Raw genomic sequence first — 27719 nt, forward strand, 5'->3', positions numbered from 1 at the left:
GTGCGCTCCCACAGAGAGGGCCTCCTCAGGGTGCCACCGCTCAAGGAATGTCGGCTGGTGGCCCCCAGGGGGAGGGCATTCTCAGTGGGTGCGCCAGCCCTCTGGAACAGCTTACCAACCGAAATCCGGATGGCCCCCGACCTCCGCACCTTCCGGCGCGACTTAAAAACTTACCTGTTCCAGCAGGCCGGCCTGGCCTGATAGCTCTAATTGGGGTCCCAGTTTGTTTTTTACTATTGTTTTTTCACTATTGTTCATTCTGTATACCTACCTTATTCTGTACACCGCCCCGAGTCCCTCGGGAGAAGGGCGGTTTATAAAAACAAACAAATAAATAAATAAATAAATAAATATTCATGTTCTTCAGAGAACACAAATAAAGCAGATAACCCTTTCTTTCAAGAAAGAACAGACATCAGTCTTTTTCAGAAAATGGTATCACTATGTGGATTTATAAACAAGTAGTTTAAAAACAAGAAGCTCCTTGCAATAATTTCTGAGCCAAACCAATAAGAACAGCAAACATCTACAACTTGCAGAATTGTGGGGTTCCTTCAGAAAATGGGGGTACATAAAAACAAATCATGAGCAGAGAATTGAGTGAACTGTAAAACTCTTTTCACTGACCTAGACATGAACATGGCTGTGTCCAAGTCCTCTGCTGTCAGCTAATATTGTGTCTGGCAGACATAAGAGGACTTAAGAGACACTCAGGAGCGAAGCTATTTTCACTACTCTCTTTATACTCAAAAGCCAGGCCAGTAGATGGCTGAATATTCCCATTTTACATAGTATAGGTCAGACATGTCAAACACAAGGCCCGGGGGCCAGATCCGGCCCGTGAAGTGGTTTCATGTGGCCCGCGAAGCCATCCTGGAAACAGTGAGGGAACGGCCCCCACTGCCTTGGTCCTGGCCCAGAGACCCTCCTCCTGCCAGAGACCCTCAGATCTGTCCCACTCCTGCCCAGGCCCCCATAGGCACCCTTGATGCCAACGATGTAGAGCTGGCCATGCCCACCCAGTAGGCCATACGCACTCTAGCCACGCCCACCCAGTAGGCCACGCCCACCCGGCCCCCTGAGGGCAACCGCAACGCTGATGCGGCCCTCAATGAAATTGAGTTTGACACCCCTGTTATAGATTGATTCTGAGAATCTACGCATATCAATGAGCTGAGTGTCAACAGTTTCAATAAGCTAGCTTTCCCATCAACTATTTTTCACTGTAATTTTTATTAAAAGAAAAATGTACACACGCTTAAAAAAATACTATAGAAAAGTAAAAGAACAAAGGAAATATAAAACTCCAAGAAAAATTAAAAAGTGAAATATAACAAAAAAGAAAGGAAAAGAAGTATTTAAAGAAGCAATTTACAATCTTCTTTGCAGCAGTTACAGACAGTAACTTCAATCTCCGCCCTCCCAAATTACATATCATGGTTCCCCTCTTCCTACAAAAAACCCTTTTTAAACTTTCCCATCAACCACAGACCTTACACATTCCACATTCTGAAGAAACCATGAGACTGACAAACTGTGGGTAAAAAGAAGCATTGCCTATGTCACTATGATGTCTCTAAGTCAAGAATGGCAAGTGGATACAAATTAAAAATGGCAAATTCAGAATCAAAATGTTTTGTCTAAAAATATTTTAATATAACAAGTTTCCCAGGAAACAAATATGACATATGACACTCAATGCATAAACCTTTGCCATGTTAAGTCTTATGTGGAAAACAGTCACAAAAAATGGCAAATAATTTGAATTTACAGGAGCACCACAGCCAAGACCATGCTGCTTTTATTGAAGGCATGGCTTTAGAGGGCCACTCGTTAATTCAACATATATTGAAGAAAAATGTTTACAGAGTAACTTAAGTTTTCTTGTGTTCTTTCGTACAAGGTTAAAAAGATATATCCCTTGGAGGATAGAAAAACAAATTATTTCAGCATTAGATGCCAAAACATACAGAAATTTTAATACTAATTTACAACATAATATATTTTTCTTTCTTTTCTTTTACATATATAAAAAACAGGCTTCCTCTTCAGGCAAGATGCTACATAGAGCTAAAATATGTAAAACCATGTTTAGAATATTGACCGAAGCAATATTCTTGAGAAGAGTGACACAAATAAAACTTTATCTGGAAACAAGAGCAGAATGTTCAGAATATTATTTACAAACCATAAACTAGTAAAGCAGCCTTCCTCTACTTTGGCACCCTCCAGATATGTGGACTTCAATACCCAGAATTTTCAGTAATGGCTATACTGGCTGGGAAATTCTTGAAATCTGCAAAACTGTAAACCCAAGTAGTCAGGAAAGACTGTTGTAAAAGGTAAAACCAGTGCATCAAATCCACATCCATTGGACATCCTCTTTTCATTCTCACTGTATTCTGTAAAGTTAATGCTGGAAGTTATAGGGGTCAAACTGGAATCAGGAACAGAACCAGAGACCAGCCGAAGATGAAATATCCCGGGACACAATTTAGTCTGTAGTTATGGGAAGAGAAATAAATGTTGTGAAACAACCATACTTATACATGTCCTTCATGACTGGGCACTTCTTAAGGTTAAATTCAATAGGGAATAAAAGTAGAGGGTTTAACAGGCAATTACTGTCATGACTCTAGATATAAATTTGTCCAAACTTTTCACCTGTAACTTTTGAATAACAGCAAAAATCTTTCACATTGCCTTATTTAGTTTTCTTCAGATTTGTTCAAACTTCCTACTTTTTTTTTAAAAAAAGGCAGTGTTCTTGGGTTCGAATGCCTAGCATCTATTATTATTATCAACATGTTATACTGTAGCCTCCTACATAAGTTTCAGAATTCCTGCACTACTCAAAAATAATAGAGGCACAGTGCAGTAGCGATGGATCCTCATTAACTACAGTGTGAACAACTCTTCTAAATAAGGGATAGGATGATTTGGCGCTTGGGTTATACTACCCTTCTCCTGCTTGATGTTCTCCAGTTATGTTGGACTAAAGTATTGAGAATTCCCAGCTAATGTAGCCAGTAGCACAATTCACCTGAAGGTCAGCAAGTTGGGGAACAGTGGCTTATAGTAACTTTATGGAAACACAGTTATAATTAAGTGTATGGCCTACTTTTTTGACTTAACTGAAATTGAAATCCAAGAGTTTCTCTCACAAACTTTCTCCTGAAATTCTATTTACATATTCTTCAGATCATCTTGTTTAAAAGAAAGTGTTTGAAAATCTGAAGGATTCTGTAATTTCTGACTAGTTCCATCAATGCAAGAACATTTAAATTAATTTGGTAAATTGGAGAGGTTTATTTACATATCCAAAAGAAAAGGACAGTCTATGTAAACTTAGAAATAGTTGTTTTCTAAATATATTTGCTTTAAAGGAATGCTTTATTTTCAACAAATTAAGGAGTAAAACTTTGATTAAATCAAAATATATTTTTCTTTTTTATTCATTTACCGTTCTCTTCCCTAAACTGCACACTTTTTAAAAAGTATACTTGTTCTTTTATATGATACTTTTACATCACAGAAAGACTTATCCTGGAATCTTACCAAATGAAAGGCTAGAATTGTTCTTTGTGGATCAGACAAGCTAAGATAAGCCACTGCTCATGCTGGAAAGTCATGCATCACATTATCTTTTCCACAAATGCGGTAAACTTCCATCTCTTGTTCATAATAATGTACAATGCTCCACATTAAAAGACTCACTCCAACTGGGGCTTCCCCGACACTAATACTTTAGCAGAGCCTGGTTTTATTACCTCACTGTGGCAAACTCATCCTTATTTCCCTTTTATTCCCAAGATAAGTCTAATTATGGTGTATAAAATTACATTTTGTGGAGAAGGAGCTGGAGAACCACCTCCCTTTTACGCGTGTGGTGCTTCATCACAGAGAGCCAAGGAACAAATACATAAACAAGCTCCCCAGCATCTTGTGATTAGCCTTCAGTTCAAGACCAGAAACAGAAAGCAGGGATCCAGTTATCCCTTCTGAGGTACATATTGCCATCATACCCATAATGCAATGCAAAGTGCTGCTGCAGATTAAAATTTTATGTTCAAGCTTTAACAGTTGAAATTTTTAAAAAAGAGTATGTACAAATCAAATATGCAGTTCTCTCCAGTTGCCTTCTGAAATGGTACAAGCCACAGGTGTAACATTGATTTCAAGTAGCTCGTTATTCAGAGGTAAGCACCATTTCAGTCATATTTGAAAACCTATTATACCACCCCAATATCATTCAGAGAACTGATTGATTAAAATCAGTACCAACATTTCTGTATTGCCACTAGGCAGCACACAGGGTATCAGCATACAACCTGGTTCGCAATCTCTTGCCAAACCTTCATCCATTATATACTAGCATTTCAATTCTGAATAGAAATCCCATGTTGAAAAGCATTTGCTCTAATTCTTTACAATCATTACCAAAGCCAACAACATAACACAATAAACATTTGATTTGCCAACAGTGTGGCAGGGACTGGGTTAAAACACAGCTTGATGTTTATTTTCCTAAATGTAATCGAAGAAGGTAAGAAAAATCTGGCAACTTTGCACCCTGTTTAATCAAATCCCAGTTTTAAGATACATTATGTGGCCTGTACTACTGAGGGGCTAAGCAGATGAATTGTCTAGAATCTGAAGAGTCAGTCCTATGACTGGCCTTCAGAGACAAACCACTTTTTTCCCCCAGATGGAAATACTGTTAAAATGATCACAATTTACCGAGCAAACATTCTGAACAAAATCTAATGGGTACAGATTTCTAACAGCAATATTCACATATCAGAAAGTGCAAAAAATAAAAATAAAAACCCAAAACAAAACAAAAAAAACACCACTCTAGATCTTTTCAGAGGAAGTTGCTATTCTTGATAATCAACTTTTAGCATTTAATGATGTTTTAGAAACCGAGCCTTAAAAAGATAACAGTCCTCACAAGAAATCTTCTAGGGGGAAAAAAATACCTTCACCCCTTTTCAAGATTGATCACATCCTTCCAAGCTAGCCCAAATAGCAGCAAACAGACATTTTATTACATGGCAAGAAATAAGTCCAAACACCTTCTTCTAGATAGAGTTGCATCAGAGAACCTGAGTATCAGAACAACCTGGCTGAGTCTCAGGCTACCCTCCCTTCGAATGCCATTCCAAAGGTCCACTCCAATTGGTCAGCTTTCTAGCACAGTTCCTATCTGCACCCTCTTGAGCTTGCACACGATGCCGAACCATCTGAAAAAGTCAAGAAAAAAAGAATGAAAACAGCACTTGCGTTAATTCCCTCTCACCGTTATTCACAGTTCTTGAAAGCTGCCCCTCCCCTTCATTTTTACTAAGCCTACAGTCTTCAACTTACAACAGTTCCTTTAGTGACTGTTCAAAGTTACAATGGCACTGAGAAAAAAGTGACTTATGATCGTAAAAGGTCGTAAAATGGGGCAAAACTCACTTAACAAATATCTCACCTAACAACAGAAATTTTGGGCTCCATTGTGGTCCTAAGTCAAGGACTGCCTGTACCAGTGGCCCAAGAAACAGAACACCAGAAATGGTATGTAATTATCCATTGTACCACAAATCTCTTGCCAGACAACTACAACACTGGGCTGAGTTTGTAAGGAAGCTAAGCATGGCTGGTTCAGATTTGGGTATGGAGAACCACCAAAGACTTCCTGTGCTATAAGTTAGATTGGAAAGCAAATAACTACCCAAAGGGAAGGCATTGGCAAACCATTTTTGTCAAAAACAATAGCCAAAAGCCAAGGACCACACCCTACATGAAAGGGTCCAGAAAGTATCAAGAAGTTCAATTCAAATTAAAGGAAAATGTACAGTGAGCATCCACATTGCAACAGATATCAGAACAGTTTGATGTATCAGAGGGAACTTTGACCCTGCCACTAATAGACCATCCATTCATTATTGTTGCATTTCAGATATACGTGACCTTCATAACAAGAATTTTGAGCCAATATGTAAACATATTGAGAATACATGTAATAGGTTTTTAATCCTTTCAATAATATACTATTATGTGCTTAAAGGTAAAGGTAAAGGTTCCCCCACGCATGCGTGCTAGTCGTTTCCAACTCTAGGGGCTCATCTCCGTTTCAAAGCCAAAGAGCCAGTGCTTATCCGAGGACGACTCCGTGGTCATGTGGCCGGCATGACTAGACGCCAAAGGCGCACAGAACGCTGTTACCTTCCCACCGTAGTGGTCCCTATTTTTCTACTTGCATTTTTACGTGCTTTCGAACTGCTAGGTTGGCAGAAGCTGGGACGAGTAACAGGCACTCACTCTGTTACGCGGCACTCGGGATTTGACCCGCCAAACTGCCGACCTTCTGATCGACAAGCTCAGCATCCTAACCCTCTGAGCCACCACGTCCCTTTTTATTATGTGCTTAGACAACAGTTTTTCAAACTATCCTGCGCATTGGAAGGGACCTTGTGGGGGGGCTTCCTTAAAAAGTGTTGGGGGGACTTTGAAGAAATCTGAACATTCTCTCTGTGAAAAAGATTCACATGTATTACTATATAATATCATCCATTATTAATGAGAATAGCAGCTTAAGTTACTTACTATAGGTTAATTCTTCTCCAGCTCGCTTACGTGATTGGTCGCCTCTAAAAAAAAGGAAGCCAGACAAATGTGGTTTTTTTTTACTGTACTTATTTATTTGTTTCATTCAATGTTGGCCTACCTTTTGATATCTAGGTCATTCAAGATGAATAACAAGCAACATAAAAATAAGAAATAATATTTGAACCCAGAAAAAAGGAGCTAAAATAATGCTCAGTTCAAATAATCAGTTCTTGCTGAAGTGGAAATAAATAACAATGCCTAAGGAAGTGAGTGTGAACAATAGTTCAGCAGTAATATAGAGGAAAACCCACTATTATGTGCCCCAATGACCCCCATAATTAGAGCTTTTCTTGAGAGGATTTCTCTTGCCAAAACTAATGCCAGGTTTAGAAACGTAGCCCTTTAGGATTTAAAAGTTTAAAAAGACTATATGAATTATGGTTAGAAAGCAAATGATAACTAATGTAGATATTTTAACATATGCATAATATGAACCTATTATCATGTGCCAAATAAGTCTAGTTGCCATTTCCAACAGAACATGTCAGCCTAGACCAGGGATAGGCAACCTCGGCTCTTTTATGACTCATGGACTTCAACTCCCAGAATTCCTGAGTCAGCTATGCTGAGTCATAAAAGAGCCGAGGTTGCCTACCCCTGGCCTAGACTTCAAAATTAACCCAATCAAGTCTTTGTTTTTAACAATGTCCATAGATAATGCAGACATTTTAAATAAATGCAGCTAAAGTCAGAGAATCCTGCTTAAGTGCAGGATTTAGGCCTGATAGTGAGTGACAAATTGTTAATTTGAGTGACAAATTATATTTTATTTATAAGAGACAATAGCTGAAGTAAGAAACCACAAGTGAACATCTTTGTATAGCTGTAACAACCAGATAACCCATGCCCTGTTGGGTAACCATTTCAGAGATATTTCCTTACCCTAAACCAGGGGTATCAAACTGCCAGCCCATGGGCTAGATGCATCATAGCAAAACCGCACCCACCCCATTGCCGGCAATGGCAAAAAAGTCATGATATGTCACGACACAACACGTAACATTGCGAGTTTGACACCCCTGCCCTAAACAGAGAAACAGAATGATTATGGGCAGGAAAAAAGCAGCATGAACAGGAGCAATTTCCAACTTCTTGCTGGCTTCCCCATTGAGTGTCTGCAGGAATCTGACAAGGAGCATCAGAAATCTCCTCTCCCTTTGTCTTCCTTTCCTTTCCTTCCCCTTTCCAGCAATCAGGGGAATTGCTACTGCTGCTGGGTTGGGTATGAAACAAAGGATTGTGAGAGTGGCTGGGAAACTGTCACAGAATGTTGAAAATGAATCCACATGACTGTAGCAGCAGCCCAGCAGGGCAGCAGTAGCATTGAAGCAGCAACAACTTCCCCAAAGTTCATTCTGTTGGGATTCATGGGTCCTGGACTTTGGACATCTTTTGTAAGTTAGTTCATCTGAAGAACCTTGGTTTGAAAACTGTTGCTCTATGATGCACCATTTTACCCACATAAATGTCATGACGAGAGTTTTAGTAGTATATAGATTTGTAGCATAAGAAGCTATAGCATAATTTATTCATTTCATGTACCATCAGTGCAGTCTAGCTTTCTTACGTGAACTGTTCTACAGAAGAAAAAGTTTAAGCATATAGTCTTTGCAGTTGCTATTAGGTGGGGGTGTGGAAGCAGGTATGTTAAATGCACACATCCGAATGTAATTGAATACATCTTTTTACTAGCAAACAAGAGTATTCACTACAGTATTAGTGAAGGTCTGGGAGGGATTCAAGTACACAGTTTAAGGAAGATTATAGATGCCTTATAACCCCCTTCAGTATTTTAACTGAGTGCATTGAGACTACTTCTATTGCCTCTTTCTTTCCCCAACTCTCTGAGCATTCCAAGTTGGAAAGAAGAAATACACACAACACCATGCTTTTGTGTACAACTAGACCTTTAAAGGAGAACGGATGATGTGGACCTGCAGTTTTTACACTAGGTGTCCTCCTTCCACAAAAGTTAATTCACTGAATTTTTAAAGGTTTATCAAGAAGCAAAACCAAAGTACCATTGAAAAATGTTTTACCTGAGTGATATTTCCTAAGGCCTTCAAATGGTATGTTACGCTAGTTTATTTATTTATTGAATTTATACAGCCACCCATCTTACTTGTATGTAACTCTGGGCAGACAACACAATTAAAATAAAAGTTAAACATTCAATACAATATAGCCACTAAAATAGTTAAAAACCACGTGATACCCAAATTTATCTGCACAATTTACAGATCACCAAACAAAGATGTTGGAAAAGTTGGCCTTATTACCTGGAAAATCCCTCCTGAATAAGTTCTTGTTGAAGTTTCTGGTCCTGAGCAGCATATTCCTCAAGCTCAGATTCTACAGCAGGAGGAAGGATGTTTGGAATAAATTTAGAAAATAAAGCTGGTGCCATCTGAACCCATTCTGTGTAGAAATGGAAAGCAATAGCTAATGAGAAAAAAAATACTTAAGGGACTTAACAGGTTAAGTTCAAATTCTTTCTTATGACACAATTTTAAACCGAAAAATCAAATCTAAGGTGCTGTGTAATAAATGAGAATGCTTTTAAGAATCATCTTTAATAAAGGTTTTAGATTACTCAATCTCTCTTTTTGAGAACAAGACAACAGTTGTATTGATGGAACAAATATATCAAATGCATTATAAATAAACACTATCACAAATTGTTGCAGAATTTATTAATACTTGTATGGTGAAGTATCTTATCTTGATATGGTTCTAATGTAGGAGTTGGATTTGTTTCTTATATGTGTATATGATCTCTTCAAGGAATTTATTACATATAGCTTTTGACAAGATCATTTGATAATAATGAACAAGTACTCAAAAAGATGATTTACCTGGCCTAAGCATGTATAATCCTTTGACAATGTTTGCCATTGTGGAAGGGTTTATCCAAAAAGGTGTGGACTGAGCTTCTAGAAGTAAAGCTGAAAGGAGAAAATACACTCAATTGCAAATTAATTTTACTTAAGATATTGATTTTTGTAACACAAATGTGTGCAATATACTGTTATTCTAGTCTACCAGATGAATCTATTCTACTTAAATCTTAAAGGAGGAGTTTTTCTCAGAAGTTTTAAAATGGCAAGAGAAATCCAGAAAGATTTCATGCAAATGTCAAATCATGTGCAAGTTATTCCTTTTCTTTTCAGTGTGAATGCAGAATTCATGTCTCCTGATAACATCTTAATAATTACATATGCAAACCAATTAAAAAGTTTAAATCACTTTTTTACATTTTTGATTTAAGTATAGATAGCCCTCTACTTATGACCGGTTGTTTTAACAACTGTCCAAAAGTTTAATGGCCTAGGAAAGAGTGCTTAATGGCCTTGTAAGCACTTCTAGCCATCATTAATATCCACCCTCCATGTCATCTGACACATTTCATCTACTTGCCAAGTGTCCCACAAGCATGTGATTGCCATTTGCAATCTTCTCAGCCTGCTTACCCAGAAAGTCAACAGGGAAGTTAGCAAGAAAGGTTGCAACAGCCTCACAAGTGATTTCCCTTCTGTGCATTGAGGGGAGCTGAAATCCTTTGGTGAGCTACAGGAATGTTTGAGAATGATAGGGTCAAATTCTTCAGTAGGCAGCTCTTTTGCATCATTGCATAATAGCTTGGGAGACTGCTTAACAACTGCAACTGGAAGTGCCGGGATTGTGCTCGTTGAGCAAAAGAGTCACGTTGACATCTCACTTAATGAGTGCTTTGCTTAGCAGTTGAGATTCTAGTCCTATGGTTGTTAAGTGAGGACTATCTGTAAATAGGATGAGAAAACTCAGCAAGGAATTTCCTCATTGTAATGTTCCTTTTGTCAGACCCTAAGACAATCTTTGTGAGATCTCTACAAAACTTTTAGCATAATTGTATTTTCATTCAACTGAGTAGCTAAAACCAAATTTATGATAAAAATAATTCTCTAGGCATTTTATCCAATATCAAACAGCAACTGAAGTTCCTTTTCTTCTCTATCCACAAGAGAATTTATTTGTTAAGCAGTTAAATATGATCAAACTAATCTCTGTAAAGGGGGATTCCATTACATGAGTATAAACTTTTTCTTTTTCCTCCTAGCATTTTTCCCACAAGTGAACGGTCTGCTTTTTTTTTTTTGATCAACCAAGTGCTGATCCATTGGTTGCAACAGAATTAAACTACTGACTTGCTACTCAAGCCTGATGTCATAACTAAGAAAGAGTTATTGGCTCATGATCACCCAATCAGGTTTCATGTCTAAGGTGGGACCGGAACTCAATTTCCTGATTTCTAGCCTGATGCCTTAACCACTAGACTAAAACGGCTCTCTACTATGTGAGGATAACCTGATGTGATAAAATCAGTTATATTTCTTATAAATAAGTTGTTAAATAGACATCTCATTTACAGGTGCTCCAAAGGAGAAAATCCATGAAGAAAAGGCTGCATACATTTCTCGTATATATTTCTCTCTGAATTTTTATTTATATTATGCATCTTATTTCAACAGAGATATTCGGTTTTATACATAAGTCAACAACTTAATAGATAGTGATAAAAATTTTAAGAAGCATTAACACTTCGGTTTGAAAACCCAAATGTTAAAAAGTAAATTGAAACTGAAATTCTGCTTCAGCTCCTACTATCAGTTGCTTGTCAAGAGATATGATGGTAGAGTCAGTAGCAGCTAATGCTGGCCTACCGATATTTTTCAGAATAAAAATTATACGAACTATAAATTATTTGCTAGTAGCTTCATATATTAAAAATGATTCATTTCCCCCAAAGTTATTTTAAATATACCAAATAGTTATTTTGTCAGTTTAAAGTCAGATGGCTAGATATATTTAAAAAAATCAAGAAACTGTATTAAACTCACACCAGCAGAATGATTTCACTGTATTTTTAAAATGTGTATGACAAAGGAAGAACTGTTGAAGGTCAGCTGAGAATACAAAACAATAATTCATAGATTCTCAGCTTTCCACAATCCTTTGCTTTCATCCTTTACAAGCGTGTGTAGACAACAATGAAGACAGAACACAAGTTCTTAGTCTTAGCCAGGTGGGTGCTTAAAAAGTCGTTTCAATAGCTTCACCTTTAAGACTTCAGGAATAAAGGCAAGAGAGACTCTTAACGTACAATATGAAGTTCTACTTAACTATTGTGACTAATAAATTCATGCATTAGATAAATTCCCGGTTACTGCAATGTGGCCAGGTACAAACAGAACATCTTGCAATTATAAATCTCACAACTTAAGAATTTGTTAACTAAGTGATTAAGGCTTCTTACCCTAAGAGAAATAAAAATCAGAAGTTAAATTAAACCACAAAAAGTTAAAAGTTAAATTATAGCCTCCACCAACACTGGCAGGGCAAGCTTCTGTATATAATCTAGCACTGATTATGCTGCCTAGTAGGTAATGAAACTCTACAAGTAACCACCCCCTTTAGAAAGCACTAAGGACGCTATAAGAAAAGTACTGTAATCCTGACTTGCTTAAATAATTCTTTTCTTTTACCAACTCAGAACAAGTGGCACAGAACATGATAATAAAGATTGTGTTAGGAATTTAAACTGCCCCTTGTACCTCAGTTTATTTCTTAAAATGAGTATGTTTACAAAAAAACCCATACCATATTATGTTTTATTCCATAGGCAAATGAGGTGTATACTTAAACTAAAATTCTGTCAGCCTTTCTTCATAGAGAAGATTCTATTTCTGTCAGTGCTATTTTAAATAACTCCATCATAACAAATTGGAATATATGGAATTGATTTTTTATTTTTAACAACTGCCTTCTCACCCTAAATGTTATAAAATTACTGCCAAGTACTGCTTATGTCATAAGCATGTCTGTAATGTTAAAATAACACTGATAATGATTTAGATAAGTATTAGTTATATACATATATATATATATATATATATATATATATATATATATATATATATATATATATATATATATATATATAGAAGACGCAGCCATAAACTGTGAAAACAGTAACCTGCTGCTAAAATGGCAATGCAAATGGCTAAGCACATTGATTTGTGCTTAGATTGTAAGCCGCCCTGAGTCTTCGGAGAAGGGAGGGATATAAATGGGATAAAAATAAAAAAATAAAATAGTTTATTCAGCTGCAAGTTTAAAGTTGGGAGAGCAGTTTAGCATTTAGAAAGATTTCTTTTCTTTTAGTAACTATCTAAAACAATGTTGCTTCCTTGAATATAAATACACACAATGAACTCTCTTCTATTTAGCTAGCTTACTAATTAAAATGATCTCCATATGAATAATGAGAAGGGCTACTATTATACTGCTGCATAATTGGACTGTGAGAATAACCTTGAAAAACAGGAAGGAGAGCTGCAGTCTAGACAACAGTATGATGAAAGAAGTCTGAGTCCAAAGCGGGAATAGGGATAGTGTTTCATAAGTGACTCTTCCCTAGTTCTCTGGAAGGTAAAAGTGGAGGAAGAAGTTTCAGACTTGCAAGGTAATATTAATACTCTTGGTTTTGCTTCCTGGTCTGGACTACGTTAAAGGCTTAAAACAATCTTATCGGACCGAAAGCTTTAAGAAGGAAAAACCACCATGAAAATGGCATTTCCACAATGAGGCCCAATTGCAAGATAAACTCATTCAGCAAAGGCTAAGTTTGGCACACAGGTTTTCTTATTTTGTTGCTCTATAGATCTCCTGGTGGAAATCGCGGCAGTCTAATCAATGTCAACAGTGATATCTGAAGAAATTGACAGCACTTACAGCAAAAGCAAAGATAATTGAAGACAGCTGTACTGTAATATAATAATACTGCCAAAGAAATACGTATTACAAGTAGTCCCTGACTTACAACCATTTATTTAGTGACCATTTGAAGTTACAATGGCACTGAAAAAAGTGAGTTATGACCGTTTTCCACACTTATGACCATTGCCCTATCCTCACAGTCACAGATCAAAATTTGAATGCATGGCAAATGACATGTATTTATGATTGTTACAGGGTCTCAAGGTCATCTGAACACCTTCTGTGACCTTCTGACAAGCAAAGTCAATGGGGAAGCCAGATTCATTTAATAATTATGTTACTTAACAACAGCAACAATTCACTTAACAACTCTGGCAAGAAAGGTCATAAAGAGGGGGACCTACTTAACAACTATCATAGCAACAGAAATTTTCGGCTCAATTGTGGTCATAAGGCGAGGACTACCTGTATACCCTCTGGCTCAGGAAATTCTTGCATTTAATTAAACAAGTACTCAAATTACATTGCAATTTTCCCCAGCAACCAACAGCTATAATTGGCATTTTAATCCTGTTTTGAATTAAATTCTTGACAGGTTATTTAGTGTTAAGATACTTTCCATTTTTATCATTTTCCGACTAATGATTCAGCAATTTATTGCTATATTAAAAAACGAATCATCTCAAACTTTAGACTTACGCATCAGGCTGTAAATGTGCTTTTCTGCAACATGTTCCGTAAACAGTTTTATAAGATCATTTCTTAAATCTCGGTTAAGCTTGGTTTCTATGTAAAATTTATTCTGAGGGAAAAAAAATAACATCCTTTTAAAAATGACAGCAATATAAAAGCACTGTTACAAACTACTTCTGCTTTTGCACTTCTCATAACCCAAATCATTTGTTTGTGAACAAAAAACAAATAATACAGTGAGTCCGGTTAGAAAGAAAAAAAGTTGAAAGCAAATTCTAAGTTCATTTGATATGCCAGCTTGACCTTTACAATTATGATCTTCATCAATGCTACAGAGGGAATAGAGCTCAAAAATATTGTGATACAAAGTAGTAGGACTGGAAGCCATACACTGAGTGTGGATGCATCCAGTACTGAACTTAAAGAGAGCCAGCATGTCCATCAAATGCACAGTGTATGAGCAGTAAAGAGGAAGAAATATAAGTCTTAATGCAGGAACAGAAACATGTTTAAGTAGACCTTAACTGGTAGAACAAATGTATGAGTAAAATGAATGACCCATCCTGTATTATAAAGTAGTGAGGTAAACGAACCCAGCCATTTTCTCTCAATATGAATGTTAAACTGGATCCTAACTTCATTAACCACTCTTCAAATCAATTCATCATTGTGTAAAAGACAGAAGCCTGAATATTCAAGAGCCTGAGTAGTATAAGGATTGCACTACTACTTTGTGAAGAGACTGACAAACCAGGATTATTTCTTTGGTTGTAGAACCCCACCTGCTCAAACCTCCTCTTGAAAACCTCCAGTGAAGGAGCACCAACAACTTCTGGAGGCAAGCTGTTCCACTGATTAATTGCTCTTACTGTCAGGAAATGTCTCCTTAATTCTAAGTTGGATCTTTCTTTAATAATCTTCCACCTATTACTTCTTGTCCTGCCCTCAAGTGCTTTGGAGAATAGGTGGACCCCCTCTTCTCTGTGACAGCCCCTGAAGTATTGGAAGACTGGTATTGTATCACCCCCTTAGTCTTTCTTTTTGTTAGACTAGACCACAGGTCTGCAACCCGTGGCTCCAGAGCCGCATGCAGCTCCTTCAGCCGTCTCCTGTGGCTCCCAGTCCTCTGCCATGTGCAGTCCAAAAAAAAAAAAAAAGTGGGACTAAAAAGGTTCAACCAATCAATTCAAATATGCAGGGTAGGTGCATATCTCGCCTTGGCTCCACTCTTCAGTCAAACCCTGTTCTGTACGCACATGTGCACAGATTTTTTGTGGCTCCCAGTTTTTGCTTTTGTGAGGGAACCGGTTCCGAGTGGCTCTTTCACTGTTTCAGGTTGCTGACCCCTGGACTAGACAAACCTAGTTCCTGCAACTTCACAAATCTTTTTTAAACCTTTATTATCTTCTATTGTATTAAGGTCCTAAGTTTAAAGTTCCCAATAATTTATAACAATTAACATTGTTAGAAATGTTACTTTTAAGTGGTTGAAGCATATAAAGTAAGCCACACAATTCAGAAGCAGTCTTTTCTTTCTGCCTATTTAGTTTTTCCTTAGCACAGGAATTACACATGGTGTGAAGCAATTGTTTAATGCCAATCTAAGAAGAAGCATAGAAGCCAGTCAATTCTTTCTCAAGACTTATACAGAACTGCTGTTTCATAATATCATCATACTTTTCTCCTCTACAAGTGAGCACAATTAAATGCAGCTCAACAGATGTCAAGAGACAAGGAGTGAGTACCACAGCTTCTAAAATGACAATAAATGTTGAACCTTTTCACTCCCCTTTGTATCAAGCAGACTGGTGAACAAAGAAAAAACCTATTTCTAAACATCTAAAGCTATTCAAGGTTGCTATCAAAATTAAGTGCTTTATGATATTTTTTGATCTTTTGTGCTAGTACAGAGAATAACTGAATTGTAGTCAAATTTCATGCATTTTTAGAAGTTGTTTTGGGGAATTCCTGGAAAAAATGAAATTGCTGTAGATTTTTCAAGGGAACAGGCACAGTAAACTAGTCTTCTCCCTTTATCAGAAATGAAGTGAGACCTGCAACCAAATGTGATTTTACACAGCTGCTCAATGTTCCAGGCACTCTGTTCCATTTCCACTTCTACCTAATTTACGTATTCTCAATAATTAACATTCTATAGGAAATAAACATTCCTGAGTCAGGACACCCCAGGTTCGAATATGACACATACTGCTGATCTAAGGGCACCAGGATTTTCTAATGTTAAAAAATGATAAATATGCTAAGGCCTTCCATGATGGGCCCAGAATTCTTGGGAGTGGCCCGTGGGGGTGGGTAAGAAGGCCTGCATGCTACTGGATCTAGCTGAGTTCTTCCAGATGTGATGATACAGGGAGAAGACCAAGCCTTTCAAGAGTGAGAGAGGGAGGAGACCTCTGTGGCTTGGTCTAGCCCAGGAGTAGGCAACCTTGGCTCTTTTATGACTCGTGGACTTCAACTCCCAGAATTCCTGAGCCAGCATGGCTCAGCTTGGAAACCTCTCCCTTTCACCTCAGCATGGCTGGCTCAGGAATTCTGGGAGTTGAAGTCCATGAGTCATAAAAGAGCCAAGGTTACCTACCCCTGGGCTAGCCAGCTGCTGGGCCTGGGCGGCTTTCTGTGTGCTGACTAGCACCGAGCTTCCCTAGGTGATCGGTTAACAAATGCAATCAGGAGAGCGGGCATTATGATCAGTGAGTGAGGCAGTCACATGAGTGTCTTGCTTAATGCCACAGTGATTTACTACCAAAATTCTGTACTCTTCTGGATTTCTGGATTAATAAATTTTAAAAATTATGGCATGATTTTGTAAAAGTTACTACAAACAACTTACCTGGGGTCTAACAAAGTTTCAAATATCAAAAGCCCTTGAGAGTCTAGAAAATAATTTGTCTAACAATTTAGAAGCTTCCTTCCTCCCCCGCCCTCCCTTGCTGTTTTTTTTTTCCAAGGGTAAATATGCAATCAGCAGATATATTGAATATTTCCAGCCTATTCATATGGGCCATTGACTCAAACACTGGAAAGGAAGAAAAAAACTGCACAAGCATAACTGATGCTTGAATGCTCGTGTGATATCACAAAGATGGAAAGTTAGCAACATTTCAGTGTTATCCTAGCCAATTTCTAAAATCACATTTTAAAATCTCAAGATAACACAAAGTTCTTTTAAATCCTTGAATTAATTTTAGCATGTCTTGTTCTATCTGACAGCGTTTCTTTTCATGAAGACATGCTTTCACTGAGTCATCTAAGCTGTGTAGCTTTTATTTCATTAGAAGTATTTTTACCCTACTTTAAAAAACAAAAACCTTCCTAGCTTTACAGCACTATGCAATGACACAGCATATACAATAAAAATTAAGATAATAAGTTAAGTTGAAAACAGAAAATGAAAACTAGTAAAATTAATGATCAAACATTGACTCTGAACATCAAAGCATTTCTGTTTTGCATTAAAAGGCCAGAAATTAGGGCCACCACTGTAATACAATTTAACAGCATGGAGACATGCCTTTGCTGACCTGAAAACACAGGGAGTGTGATATGGCCACAAATTATTTTCCAGATAACCTAACTCCCAATCAAATGAACTTAGAAATGCATTAAGTACAGAATCAATGTAGTACATTTCTTTTCTCTGGCCTTAATATCCATCTCAGAATTCTTAAGCTGGATCTAACAAGAATAATTTTATGCACAAAATATGACACAGATTTGCCCACTGGGCTTGAAACAGTTCTACTGCATTCAATAAGTCCCTTCCTGCTAGAAGAATTGTAAAGAATAGCTTAAGGAACTTATTATTTTTCAGCAGCAGACTGAGGATGGATTTTTACTTGCTGCCTTTGCTCAAATCACTAATCCAATTATTTCATCACTTTTCATCTCAGGCACAAAAAGCCTCTTCTCAGTTGCCACTCATTGCACTTCTGACACTCAGAATGGCCTCTGATAATCTCACTAAAACAATCAGGCTTATATCGATGTTATTCATCTTTAAATATCCACCCTTAAACTATAGAAGGGCTTTAAAGGTCAGCACTGTCGATTTAATTGGACCTAGAAGGCTATGAACCAACTGTCAAAGCAGCAGCTTATAGAATTTTGAATTAACATCTTTACAAAAAGTCCCCATATCCTTCAGTAGCATAACAAGCCACTTATCTGTTCCTAGATAGGTAATAAGATATACTATGTGGAAAAGCTCGTAACAAAAGCACTGTCCCAAGGAAATTAAACTGTTTTAACAAAAATGGAGCAACGCCCAGAACAAGTTGGTGATACGTTTCCAGATAGATCAATTATTTGTCAACACCACACTTTCATGGTTAGACTGAGTTTCATATTGTTCCTCAGTCTGTCAACTATTTAACCTTGGGAATGATTCACTTCATTAGCTGAGAATGAAAACTAAACTTTTATGGCATCGTACTGATGATATTTTATTATAAATATCACCAATGCCTACAATTTAAGTGAACAAATGGACTCTCACAGCACATACACCATATGAAGGGCAATAATCTCCTACCTACAACTTTTGAGAATGGCTGACAAAGTATGAAAGTATCCATCGCAGTAGAATTTACTTATTTAAGAACATTTAGACGGCCATCCAACTCACTCCCCATGTTGACCACCTTGCAACAGCTGCATGTTTTCTTTGCCTGCTTGAGCAACTATTCTCATTTGATCTTCCTACATTTCTTCCTCAGGAAAACTTCCTTCTTCTCTAATATTTTCCATGACACAACCTGTTAATCAACTAGTGACCTTCTAAGTTTTTATTGTAAATTTCTTGAGCGGAAAGATACATACTAGTTTCTGTTACTGGAAAATAAACAAACTCAGCTATATAAAGCTCTGATGCCACAATCATTTCAATCCTATGCCCAATGTATTTCTACAGATTTTGCACTAGGAGCAGCACATGTGCTTGTATATGCTTACACGTGCATACATTTTTTCCTTGCCAAATGGCAACTTTATCTGGTCTTCTAAAGTTCTAAACCCACACACACAAACTAGAGAAACAGACACGTAATATACAACAACACAAAACCGTGATTTCACTAGTGTAAATCAACCTGAATGAGGCTAATGGATTACTAAAATGAAGTTATTCTGTCAAAGATTAAGAGTGATTATTCCAACGCGGTTCTAGAAAGCTAGATGAAGAATAACCATAGAAGATTCCTTGCCACAACTACAAATGTGACCTAGGATCATCACCTTCCAAATAAATGGAAACTAGTATTAACCATTTAGGGAGTGGGGAGGAAAGAACTGAAATAGAGGAAGTTAGAAAAACTGAGTGATTATCAATCTCTTTCCTATCTTACCATAAACATTATATGAGAACCTAGTTGCTGATTTGGATATCTAGTAATAACTATCACCTAGCTAATTCTTTTCATTCTCAAGTCTAATAACTTACCATATATATGAAAAGAGGCACAATGCTCTGTAATGCTCCCATATACTGCCCAAGTGCTATGTTAAATCTTTCAATGTAGAGGTCTGGAGGGCTGGCCTGCAAAAGAAAAAGAAAAAAGAAGGGAACCTTAATTTTGGCATAACCAGGTTAAGTTCGAAGATTTAAACAAAAACCCTAATGTGAAAGATTAAAAATGATTTAAAACAAGCATTTTACCATTACGGATAGTCCTCTAGTTATAAGTACAATTGGACCAGAATAGCTGTTGCTAAGGAATGTGGTTGTAAAACATGATGTCATGTTTTAACCACATTGCTTAGCAATGACAACCCAGGCAGTACTGGTTGCTGTCGTAATAACAGATGCACAGGTTGTTAAGTGGGAAGCAGAGAGAGTCCTGGGTAAAGAGTGAGACGGGCATGCATGGGGTGGGGGAAGCCAGCACAAACCGCATACAATTTGGGGCAGTGGGGTGCTGCAGTGTCGTGTGAGCTCAGAAAGTCCAGGGAAAGAGGGTGCAGGGTGTGTGCCAGTGCAGTGGGGCTGCAGTGGGGCTGCAGAAAGGGGTGTGGGGTGCATGTAGGTTTGCTGAACAAATGATGGTAACTTAGGACTATCTGTAATGTTTTCTCTACCCACCAACCCTGCCGCCCCTCTGCAAACGTCAAGGAAGAATCACTTTGACAGTCCATCATATAATAAGAATATGTATACTATTAATAAGTGCTTTCTTCTTGGGTATTCAAAAAGGTACCATTAGGAAAGAAAAAGAAAGATATCAACGGGGGGGGGGGGGGGGGAAGAGGGGGAGGAAACAAACTCCAGGATTGAAATATTCATCCTTAACCCAATGATACCTAAGTGTGCTTATTGTCAACAAATTTATTTAGAAAATTTGTTTTGCTGTCTCCTCGCGCATGGTGACTCAACACGGCTTACATAAATAGAAAAACACCCTATAAAAATAAAATAAGAGGAAAAATAAAATGATATAATAATGATGTACCCCTCCACTACCACACACATTAAACTAGCCATTTGCTGGGCTCTATCCCACTCCGAGTGCCCCAGGCCCGCTGGCACAAGCAGGTCTTCAGTGCCTTCCGAAAGAGTGTTAGAGTGGGGGCCAGTCTAATCTCTGAAGGAATGATGTTCCAGGGAGAGGGAGCCACCACGGAGAAGGCCCTTCTTCTGGGTCCTGCCAGATGCATCTCCTTAGGGGACAGGACCTGCAACATTCTCCACTCTAGTGGGTTGGGTAGATGTGACCGGTAAGAGATGGTCCCTCAGATAACTGGCTCCAAGCCATGCTTTAAAAGTGACAACCAGCACTTTCAATTGCACCCGGAAGCAAATTGGCAACCAATGCAGCTCCCTCAGGAGAGGTGTCACATGTGCAGACTGAGGTATGCACAAAACCATGCAGGCTCCTGCATTTTGCACCAAATGGAGCTTCCGGAAGCTCTTCAGGGGCAGCCCCGTGTAAAGCGTGTTGCAATAGTCAAGGCGGGAGGTGACTAAGACACGAGCGACTGTGAGTAGGGATTGTTGGTCCAGGAAAGGGCATAACTGGCATACAATACAGAGTTGTGCAAAAGCCCTCCTGGCCACAGCTGCCACCTGCTCTTCGACCAGGAGCCGCGAGTCCAGGAGTACCCCTAGATTACGCACAGGGTCTGTCTGGGGCAGTGCCACCCCATCCAAGACCAAGGATGGCAATTCTCCCTGGGTCAAAGAATCCCAAACCCAGAGCCCCCCGGTCTTGCCAGGGTTCAGTTTCCACCCATTGCTCCCCATCCAGCCTCTAACAGCCTTCGGGCACTGCGAGAGGGAGGTCATGGCATCACTTAACTCACCACGGGCTGGATGCCAAGGCTTGGGTGGGAAGTGGATAAAAATGGTGGAACGTAATATTTCTGAGAAAGGTTGTTGTCCCCTCCATCTAGGTTTATGCTATATATACAGATCCTCTATAAGGAGCAATGTCAAATGCACCCTTTTAGGTAGAGCTTAACATTCCCAGGCTACTATGTCTAATATTATGCCCAGTGAAATTCCAGAGCTATAACAAGACTGAGAAGTAAAAAAAAAACATATCAGGGAAACATTTTCAGTACTATTACAAAGAAAACAACATAGATATTAGGAATTTGGCTTGATATAAAGGGGACTTCATCGTTTTTTGACTTAACATTCTTTTAAAAAATATTAAATAAAGTTTAACACATATAACTATTGAAACTATAACATCTTATTGCATACAGGTAATCTGCTTTTCTGTTTTACAACTGATTTTATTTTTCCTTAATAGTAGCTGTTTTTCCCTTGTTTGTCATGTCTTTATTATGCAGCAGCAGAATCTAATAAATACACATGGATTTGCTTTTATTTTCTCACAGCCATTTATGTAAGTTATTGCTTACAGCTGCCAACAACAGAACAGATAAGATTTCTAGCAGCAGAGTGAGTCTTGTGCTTTAGTGATGAAACCAGCTCTACTCTAGCAAATGTTAACTACCACAGGACTGCCAACAGATACAGTAGTTCTTTTCTGTAATGTCAAAGGAACAGCAATAATTCCATCATTGTGGCACATAAGTAGTTAGAATAATAGGTTTACGTGTTCAAGTCTCTCAGGCAATTTAATGGACAGCACAGTTCACAACTAACTCAGGAAGTAAGACATCAAGTCTGAAAGCTTACATATAGGGTCTACGGCACTGCTGCATTTCAAATCAGAAGTTATTATCTGAACATAGTTGGTAAACTCATATAGGACTGTGGCCTTAGAATTACAGACTGTGCTATATAATGCATTCAAGGGCTTTTACAACAGAACAGGGAAAAGAGATTGTTAGGTTTGCTCTATTTGCAAAGAAAGCACTTAGAAAGAACAAAAGCTTTCAATGATCCATAGCAAAATGAAATCACAGTTACCCTCTCTAGATCCCAACTTTATACACTTGATATAGTCAAGTATAAGCATTTATTAAGCAAACTCACCTAACAGACACAACTATTCCCATTTTGTAGCCTAATTTGCTTTGTTTAAAATTCACAGTAACACTGATTACAGTAACCTTAAAACATAAGACACAACGGTTATATTGCAACACAGCAATGCAGACTGTGATTTGGTTAATTATGACAGTGTTAATTTTATAATCAAAAAGGAATACAGGATTTTATAATAAAAAAGGAACACATAATGACAAACTCTCCTATTTATTTTGGAAAATCTTTAAATCACCATTTCTGAGTTTGAGCCTCCGGAGAAACTGGTTTCAAGGATTTTCTTATTCCCCTTGTAAGTTTGGTTTTGACAGGAGAAAACAAAACAGAGGAGAAGGAAAATGGAGAATATAAGCATTCACCCATCTAATAAAATTAAAATTTAAATCAGATCAGGATGATAACTGGGCTTTATTAATAATCAGGAACTTAACAAGACTTAACAAGCTAAAATGTTTTCTTCTGATTAAAATTTAAACTGCGTTCATCTAAAACAAACTATCAATCTTGTGAATTATGGAAAATGAAACAAAACATTGGCAATTTCTTCATGTTATCTGAATAAATAACAGTATATCAAATTACTCCTTTAATAAAGAAAAGATTTGCAAGACTGAAAATAGAAGAGGAAGTGAAAACCAAAATAACTGTGCCTGCATTTCCATGGACCAAAATAGTCAAAGAGTTTGCATTTCACTACTAATAAATTATGGGTAAGCAAAACTTTCAGATTTTAACACAAATCACAGGTAAAGAAGTTGGCTTTCAGCTTTCAACAAATCTTGGCTTTTTAAAACAATTTTGTTCTGCGTAGTCCAGGCTGTTCCGAGTATTCCAACTGAAATTTTGCATGGCAGATTTTAATTGGTTTGCTTTAATCTTTCATGCTAGACAGTCGGCACAGACTGACTGGCTTGATGCTGGATAAGGTGAAATGGGCAGGAGGAATGTTAGGAAAAAGCAGTTGTCATTAAGCACTTGGCTCAGAGATAAACAACTACTTTAAAAATCTATTCTGCTAATGTTTCCAAAAGGAGCTAAGACTGCTTGCAACCATCTGCCTGCTTGGCTAGCTAAATTACTCTTAAAAAAAAGTCATTGTCACTGAAAATGGCAAATGCTATTAAAGCTGCAGAGGTTTAAGTTACAAAGTTAACAGCATGGGTTGTTTTGCTGAACTGCTGAATTTTTACACTATGTGTTCTTGTGCCTTGTTAAACTCCAGCTGTATTTAAAGCAGCAAAATCTTGTGTTTTGCCTTACTGCAGGGGTGTCAAACTCAATTTCATTGAGGGCCGCATCAGCATTGCGGTTGCCCTCAGGGGGCCAGGTGGGTATGGCCAGGGTAGGCGTGGCCTACTGGGTGGGCATGGCTAGAGTGTGTATGGCCTACTGGGTGGGCGTGGCCAGCTCTACATCGTTCGCATCAAGGGTGCCTATGGGGGCCTGGGCAGGAGTGGGGCAGATCTGAGGGTCTCTGGCAGAAGGAGGGTCTCTGGGCCAGGGCCAAGGCAGAGGGGGCTGTTCCCTCACTGTTTCCAGGGTGGCTTCGCGGGCCGCATGAAACCACTTCGCGGGCCGGATCCGGCCCCCGGGCCTTGTGTTTGACATGTCTGCCTTACTGCTTTTGATACCAATGCAACTGCAAATATAGGTAGCCCTGTATGGACTACAATTGGCACCGAGCAATCCTTTGGCAAGTGACACCGTTGTTAAATGAAATGTTATGTGACCACACGGATTTATAATGTCGGTGCTGATTGTGGACACTAAGGGAATCACCACTGGTCATTAAGCATGACGTCACATAAACTGTGACCTAAAACTTCCTGCCAGCGTCCCCATTTACTTTGCTTCTTGGAAGTCAGCGGCAAAGGTTGCAAATGGTAATCGTGTCACTGCGGGATGCCGCAACTATCATAAAATTCAATTGCCAATCACCTGAATTGCAGTTACATGACTGTGGGGACACTCCGAGGGCTGCAACTTTGAGGTCCAGTCCTAAGTCTCCTTTTTCAGCACTGCTGTAACTTTGACCAATCGCTGATCAAGCGATTGGTAAGCAAGGACCATCTGTACTCTTGTGTACTATAAACCTTAACGGTGTAGAGAGCCTGGAAAATAGTTTTATTTGTTTGTATTACTATTATTCATTCGCAGCATTTTTCAAAGTACAGAGCTGCTTTTTTGATTGACTTGCTTGGATATCTAACATAAAAAACAAGTAAAAAACAACAAGCAAGCTGCAGACCATTGTGTTTAATGGACACAATGAGGAAATAATCTGACTGACTACTGCTTGCTAATCCAGCCAAGAAGCTAACTTTTATTTAAAAAACAACAACAACAACAACCCAGTAGAGCAAGCAAAGCATTTCAAGTTTTGTTTTACTGGGAGAGAGCCACCGTGCAACATTTCAATAGGTGGAACTATTTTGCTCTGAATTTGAAGCAATACACAGAGGAACTCCCACTGGTAGTAGCACCACTAGCACTGATCAAGCTACCTAATTGGGTAATGAAATGCGTTCATGCAAACAACCAGGATCCAATCTGGATCACCACCGAGACCAGAGGTTTAGATTTCCGAGCTTTTGGACTCATGCTGGAGCACCTCTTCAGGAATTTCTCTCTAACAGAATGTGACACATTCTGCAACACTATTCTGGGACAGCAAACTCTTATTTGCTTTCATTTGCAAGCAACCACCACAGAGAGCACTAAGGACTTCACAGATCAACCCTGACGTATGTATATTCTTTTCTGAAGTGTCCTTTTTTCGCTCTGTGATTAAGACTTCCTTGTATTGAATATGACTTTTGGCGACAGAGCATCCATGGATATGCCCAGGGCTTTTTTCCTCATAGAACGCTCAGAACGGAGTTCCGGCACCTTTTTTGGATGGAAACTTGTAGGGTAGGCAAGGCGGGTTGTATGACATGTGTGAGTTCCGGCACCTTTTTCTTTTGGTATGCCGGTCTGACAGCCGCGGATAGGAAAGTATTGCAGAGGGTGGTGAGCACAGCACAAGACATTGTGGGCTGTTCCCTGACACCACTGGATGACATCGCCAGGGCTCGTTGCCTTGGAAGAGTGAGGAAGATTCTCAGGGATGACTCACACCCTGGACGGTATCTCTTTACTCTCCTACCATCCGGTAGGAGATATAGGAATATAGCCAGCCGTACCAACAGGCTGAAAAATAGCTTTTATCCATGGGCTGTTAGGCTTTTAAATGGGACATAATCTTATGCAGAATTGACTTGGGAGGCCGGTGTTTGGTGTAGTTGGTTCACATAGTGTGGTGGGATGGAGGGTTTGTTGTCACTGTGTGTTGGGGGGAGAGAGCACAGGGGGAGGCTCAGCTAATCTCAATGTACACATGTTGTGCTTTGACAATAAAGGTTTATTTATTTATTTACAAAAAAAGCACTGGATATGCCCATATTGTTTTGACAACAACAATGAAGTAATTTGCCACCACCTTCTTCCAAGGTCTCTCTTTTGGCTTTCCTATTAAGTCTATTGACACAGGATTTCCTAATGGCCTCCTAAAAAGGTAAAAGGTAAAGGTTCCCCCGCACATGCGTGCTAGTCGTTTCCAACTCTAGGGGCCGGTGCTCATCTCTGTTTCAAAACCGAAGAGCCAGCGCTTGTCCGAGGATGTCTCCGTGGTCATGTGGCTGGCATGACTAGACGCCAAAGGCGCATGGAACGCTGTTACCTTCCCACCGTAGTGGTCCCAATTTTTCTACTTGCATTTTTACGTGCTTTCGAACTGCTAGGTTGGCAGAAGCTGGGACGAGTAATAGGCGCTCACTCTGTTACGCGGCACTCCTACCCAGTTACTAATCAGGATTAATTCTATTCGATGTTTTTGACACCAGCTCAGGTTGGCTTTGATGTTTATGCGTACATAATTTTTTTTTAAAGTTAAAACAAATCATCCAATTTTGGTGATGAAACCATAGCTGCCTTACAAAAGTTTAATGGGTAGAAGGGTTAGGATCATGTTTGACAAAGATCGTTTAAAATGTCACCGAAATAACTGTATTAACATTAAAATAATTTGTTTTCATTTGGCTGTACAGTCGCATATATACATTGAAGAAAAATACTTATTACATATATTTCAATACTGCCCAGCTCCCAAATTCCTATTTTCATTTTGTCTTACAAAAATGGTTCAAAGAGGAAATAAAAAGTACAATTTAGTTATTCTGAAAACAAAAATGAAGGAACATTGAAAGTCCTTCATTTCATTGTCTCTGCATCTATGAAGATACTGCTCCTAAAAAACAATGTAGTATCACTGTCAGTTAATATGCAATTTATAAATGAGTATTAATATATTTAACCAGAGGAGCAGTAAGATCCAAAATATCTAATTCTCTGAAATTGAATAATGATTATGAAATTTCACTGCAATACGCTTCTCAATTAAAATGAGCAAACAACATTAGAGAGGCTTTTGCAAGTAGTAAATCTTGTCAGAAAATATAAATTGTACCATTTATCAAGTTACTCATTTAACATTCCAAAATATAGTGATGAAAATCTCACAATACTTGATTAGAGGTTCACATAAACAGAGAAATATTGATTTTTTCCTATTATATTGTGTCACAATACAATTGAATCAGGTTTTTTTCTTTATTTTCCACCTAGCCATTAGGTGTTTACTTGTCTGTTTATTGCTCTGCTGCAAAAATCTTCCCTTCTGGAAACTTCAATCTCAGTTATTACAGAATACAGTTGCAAGAAAAAGTATGTGAACCCTTTGGGATTACGTGGAGTTGTGCATGAATTGGCCATAAAATGCGCTCTAAACATCATGTAAGTCACAACAATAGAAAAACACAGTCTGCTTAAAATAATACTACACAGACATTAGCTGTTGTCATGTTTTAATTGAACATAACATGTAAACATTCACAGTGCAGGGTGGAAAAAGTATGTGAACCCCTAGCCTAATGACGTCTCCAAGAGCTAATTGGAGCCAGGAGTGAGCCAACCTTGACTCCAATCAGTGGATGATATTGGATGTGTTGCTGACAGCTGTCTGCCCTTTAAAAACACACACCTGTTTTGGGTTTACTGGTCTCAAGAAGCACTGTCTGATGTGAACCATGCCTCGCAG

General features: G+C 38.4%; 1 protein-coding gene across 4 annotated transcripts in view; it reads right to left on the reverse strand.

Annotated features, from left to right (window-relative positions):
* Positions 1–1634: 1634 nt before the first annotated feature.
* The window catches only part of CACUL1 (CDK2 associated cullin domain 1), a 39826-nt gene continuing 13741 nt past the window's right edge, over positions 1635–27719 (reverse strand). Inside the window, exons 4-10 of one of the 4 annotated variants that reach the window (XR_014492609.1) lie at positions 19568–19663; positions 14116–14218; positions 9516–9605; positions 8940–9078; positions 6598–6641; positions 5079–5246; positions 1635–2304 (exon numbers count right to left, since the gene is read on the reverse strand). Coding sequence is in view for 1 of the 4 variants with exons in the window: in XM_083363397.1 (XP_083219523.1) it covers positions 5206–5246; positions 6598–6641; positions 8940–9078; positions 9516–9605; positions 14116–14218; positions 19568–19663 (513 nt within the window). In the remaining 3 variants the exon portion in view is untranslated. Of the gene's footprint in view, positions 5247–6597; positions 6642–8939; positions 9079–9515; positions 9606–14115; positions 14219–19567; positions 19664–27719 lie in introns of all 4 variants that reach the window. The other 3 variants (XR_014492610.1, XR_014492608.1, XM_083363397.1) reach the window with 3 other exon arrangements.

The sequence above is a fragment of the Vipera ursinii genome, assembly GCF_947247035.1.
Source record: "Vipera ursinii genome assembly, chromosome: 5".
Classification (NCBI taxonomy): domain Eukaryota; kingdom Metazoa; phylum Chordata; class Lepidosauria; order Squamata; family Viperidae; genus Vipera; species Vipera ursinii.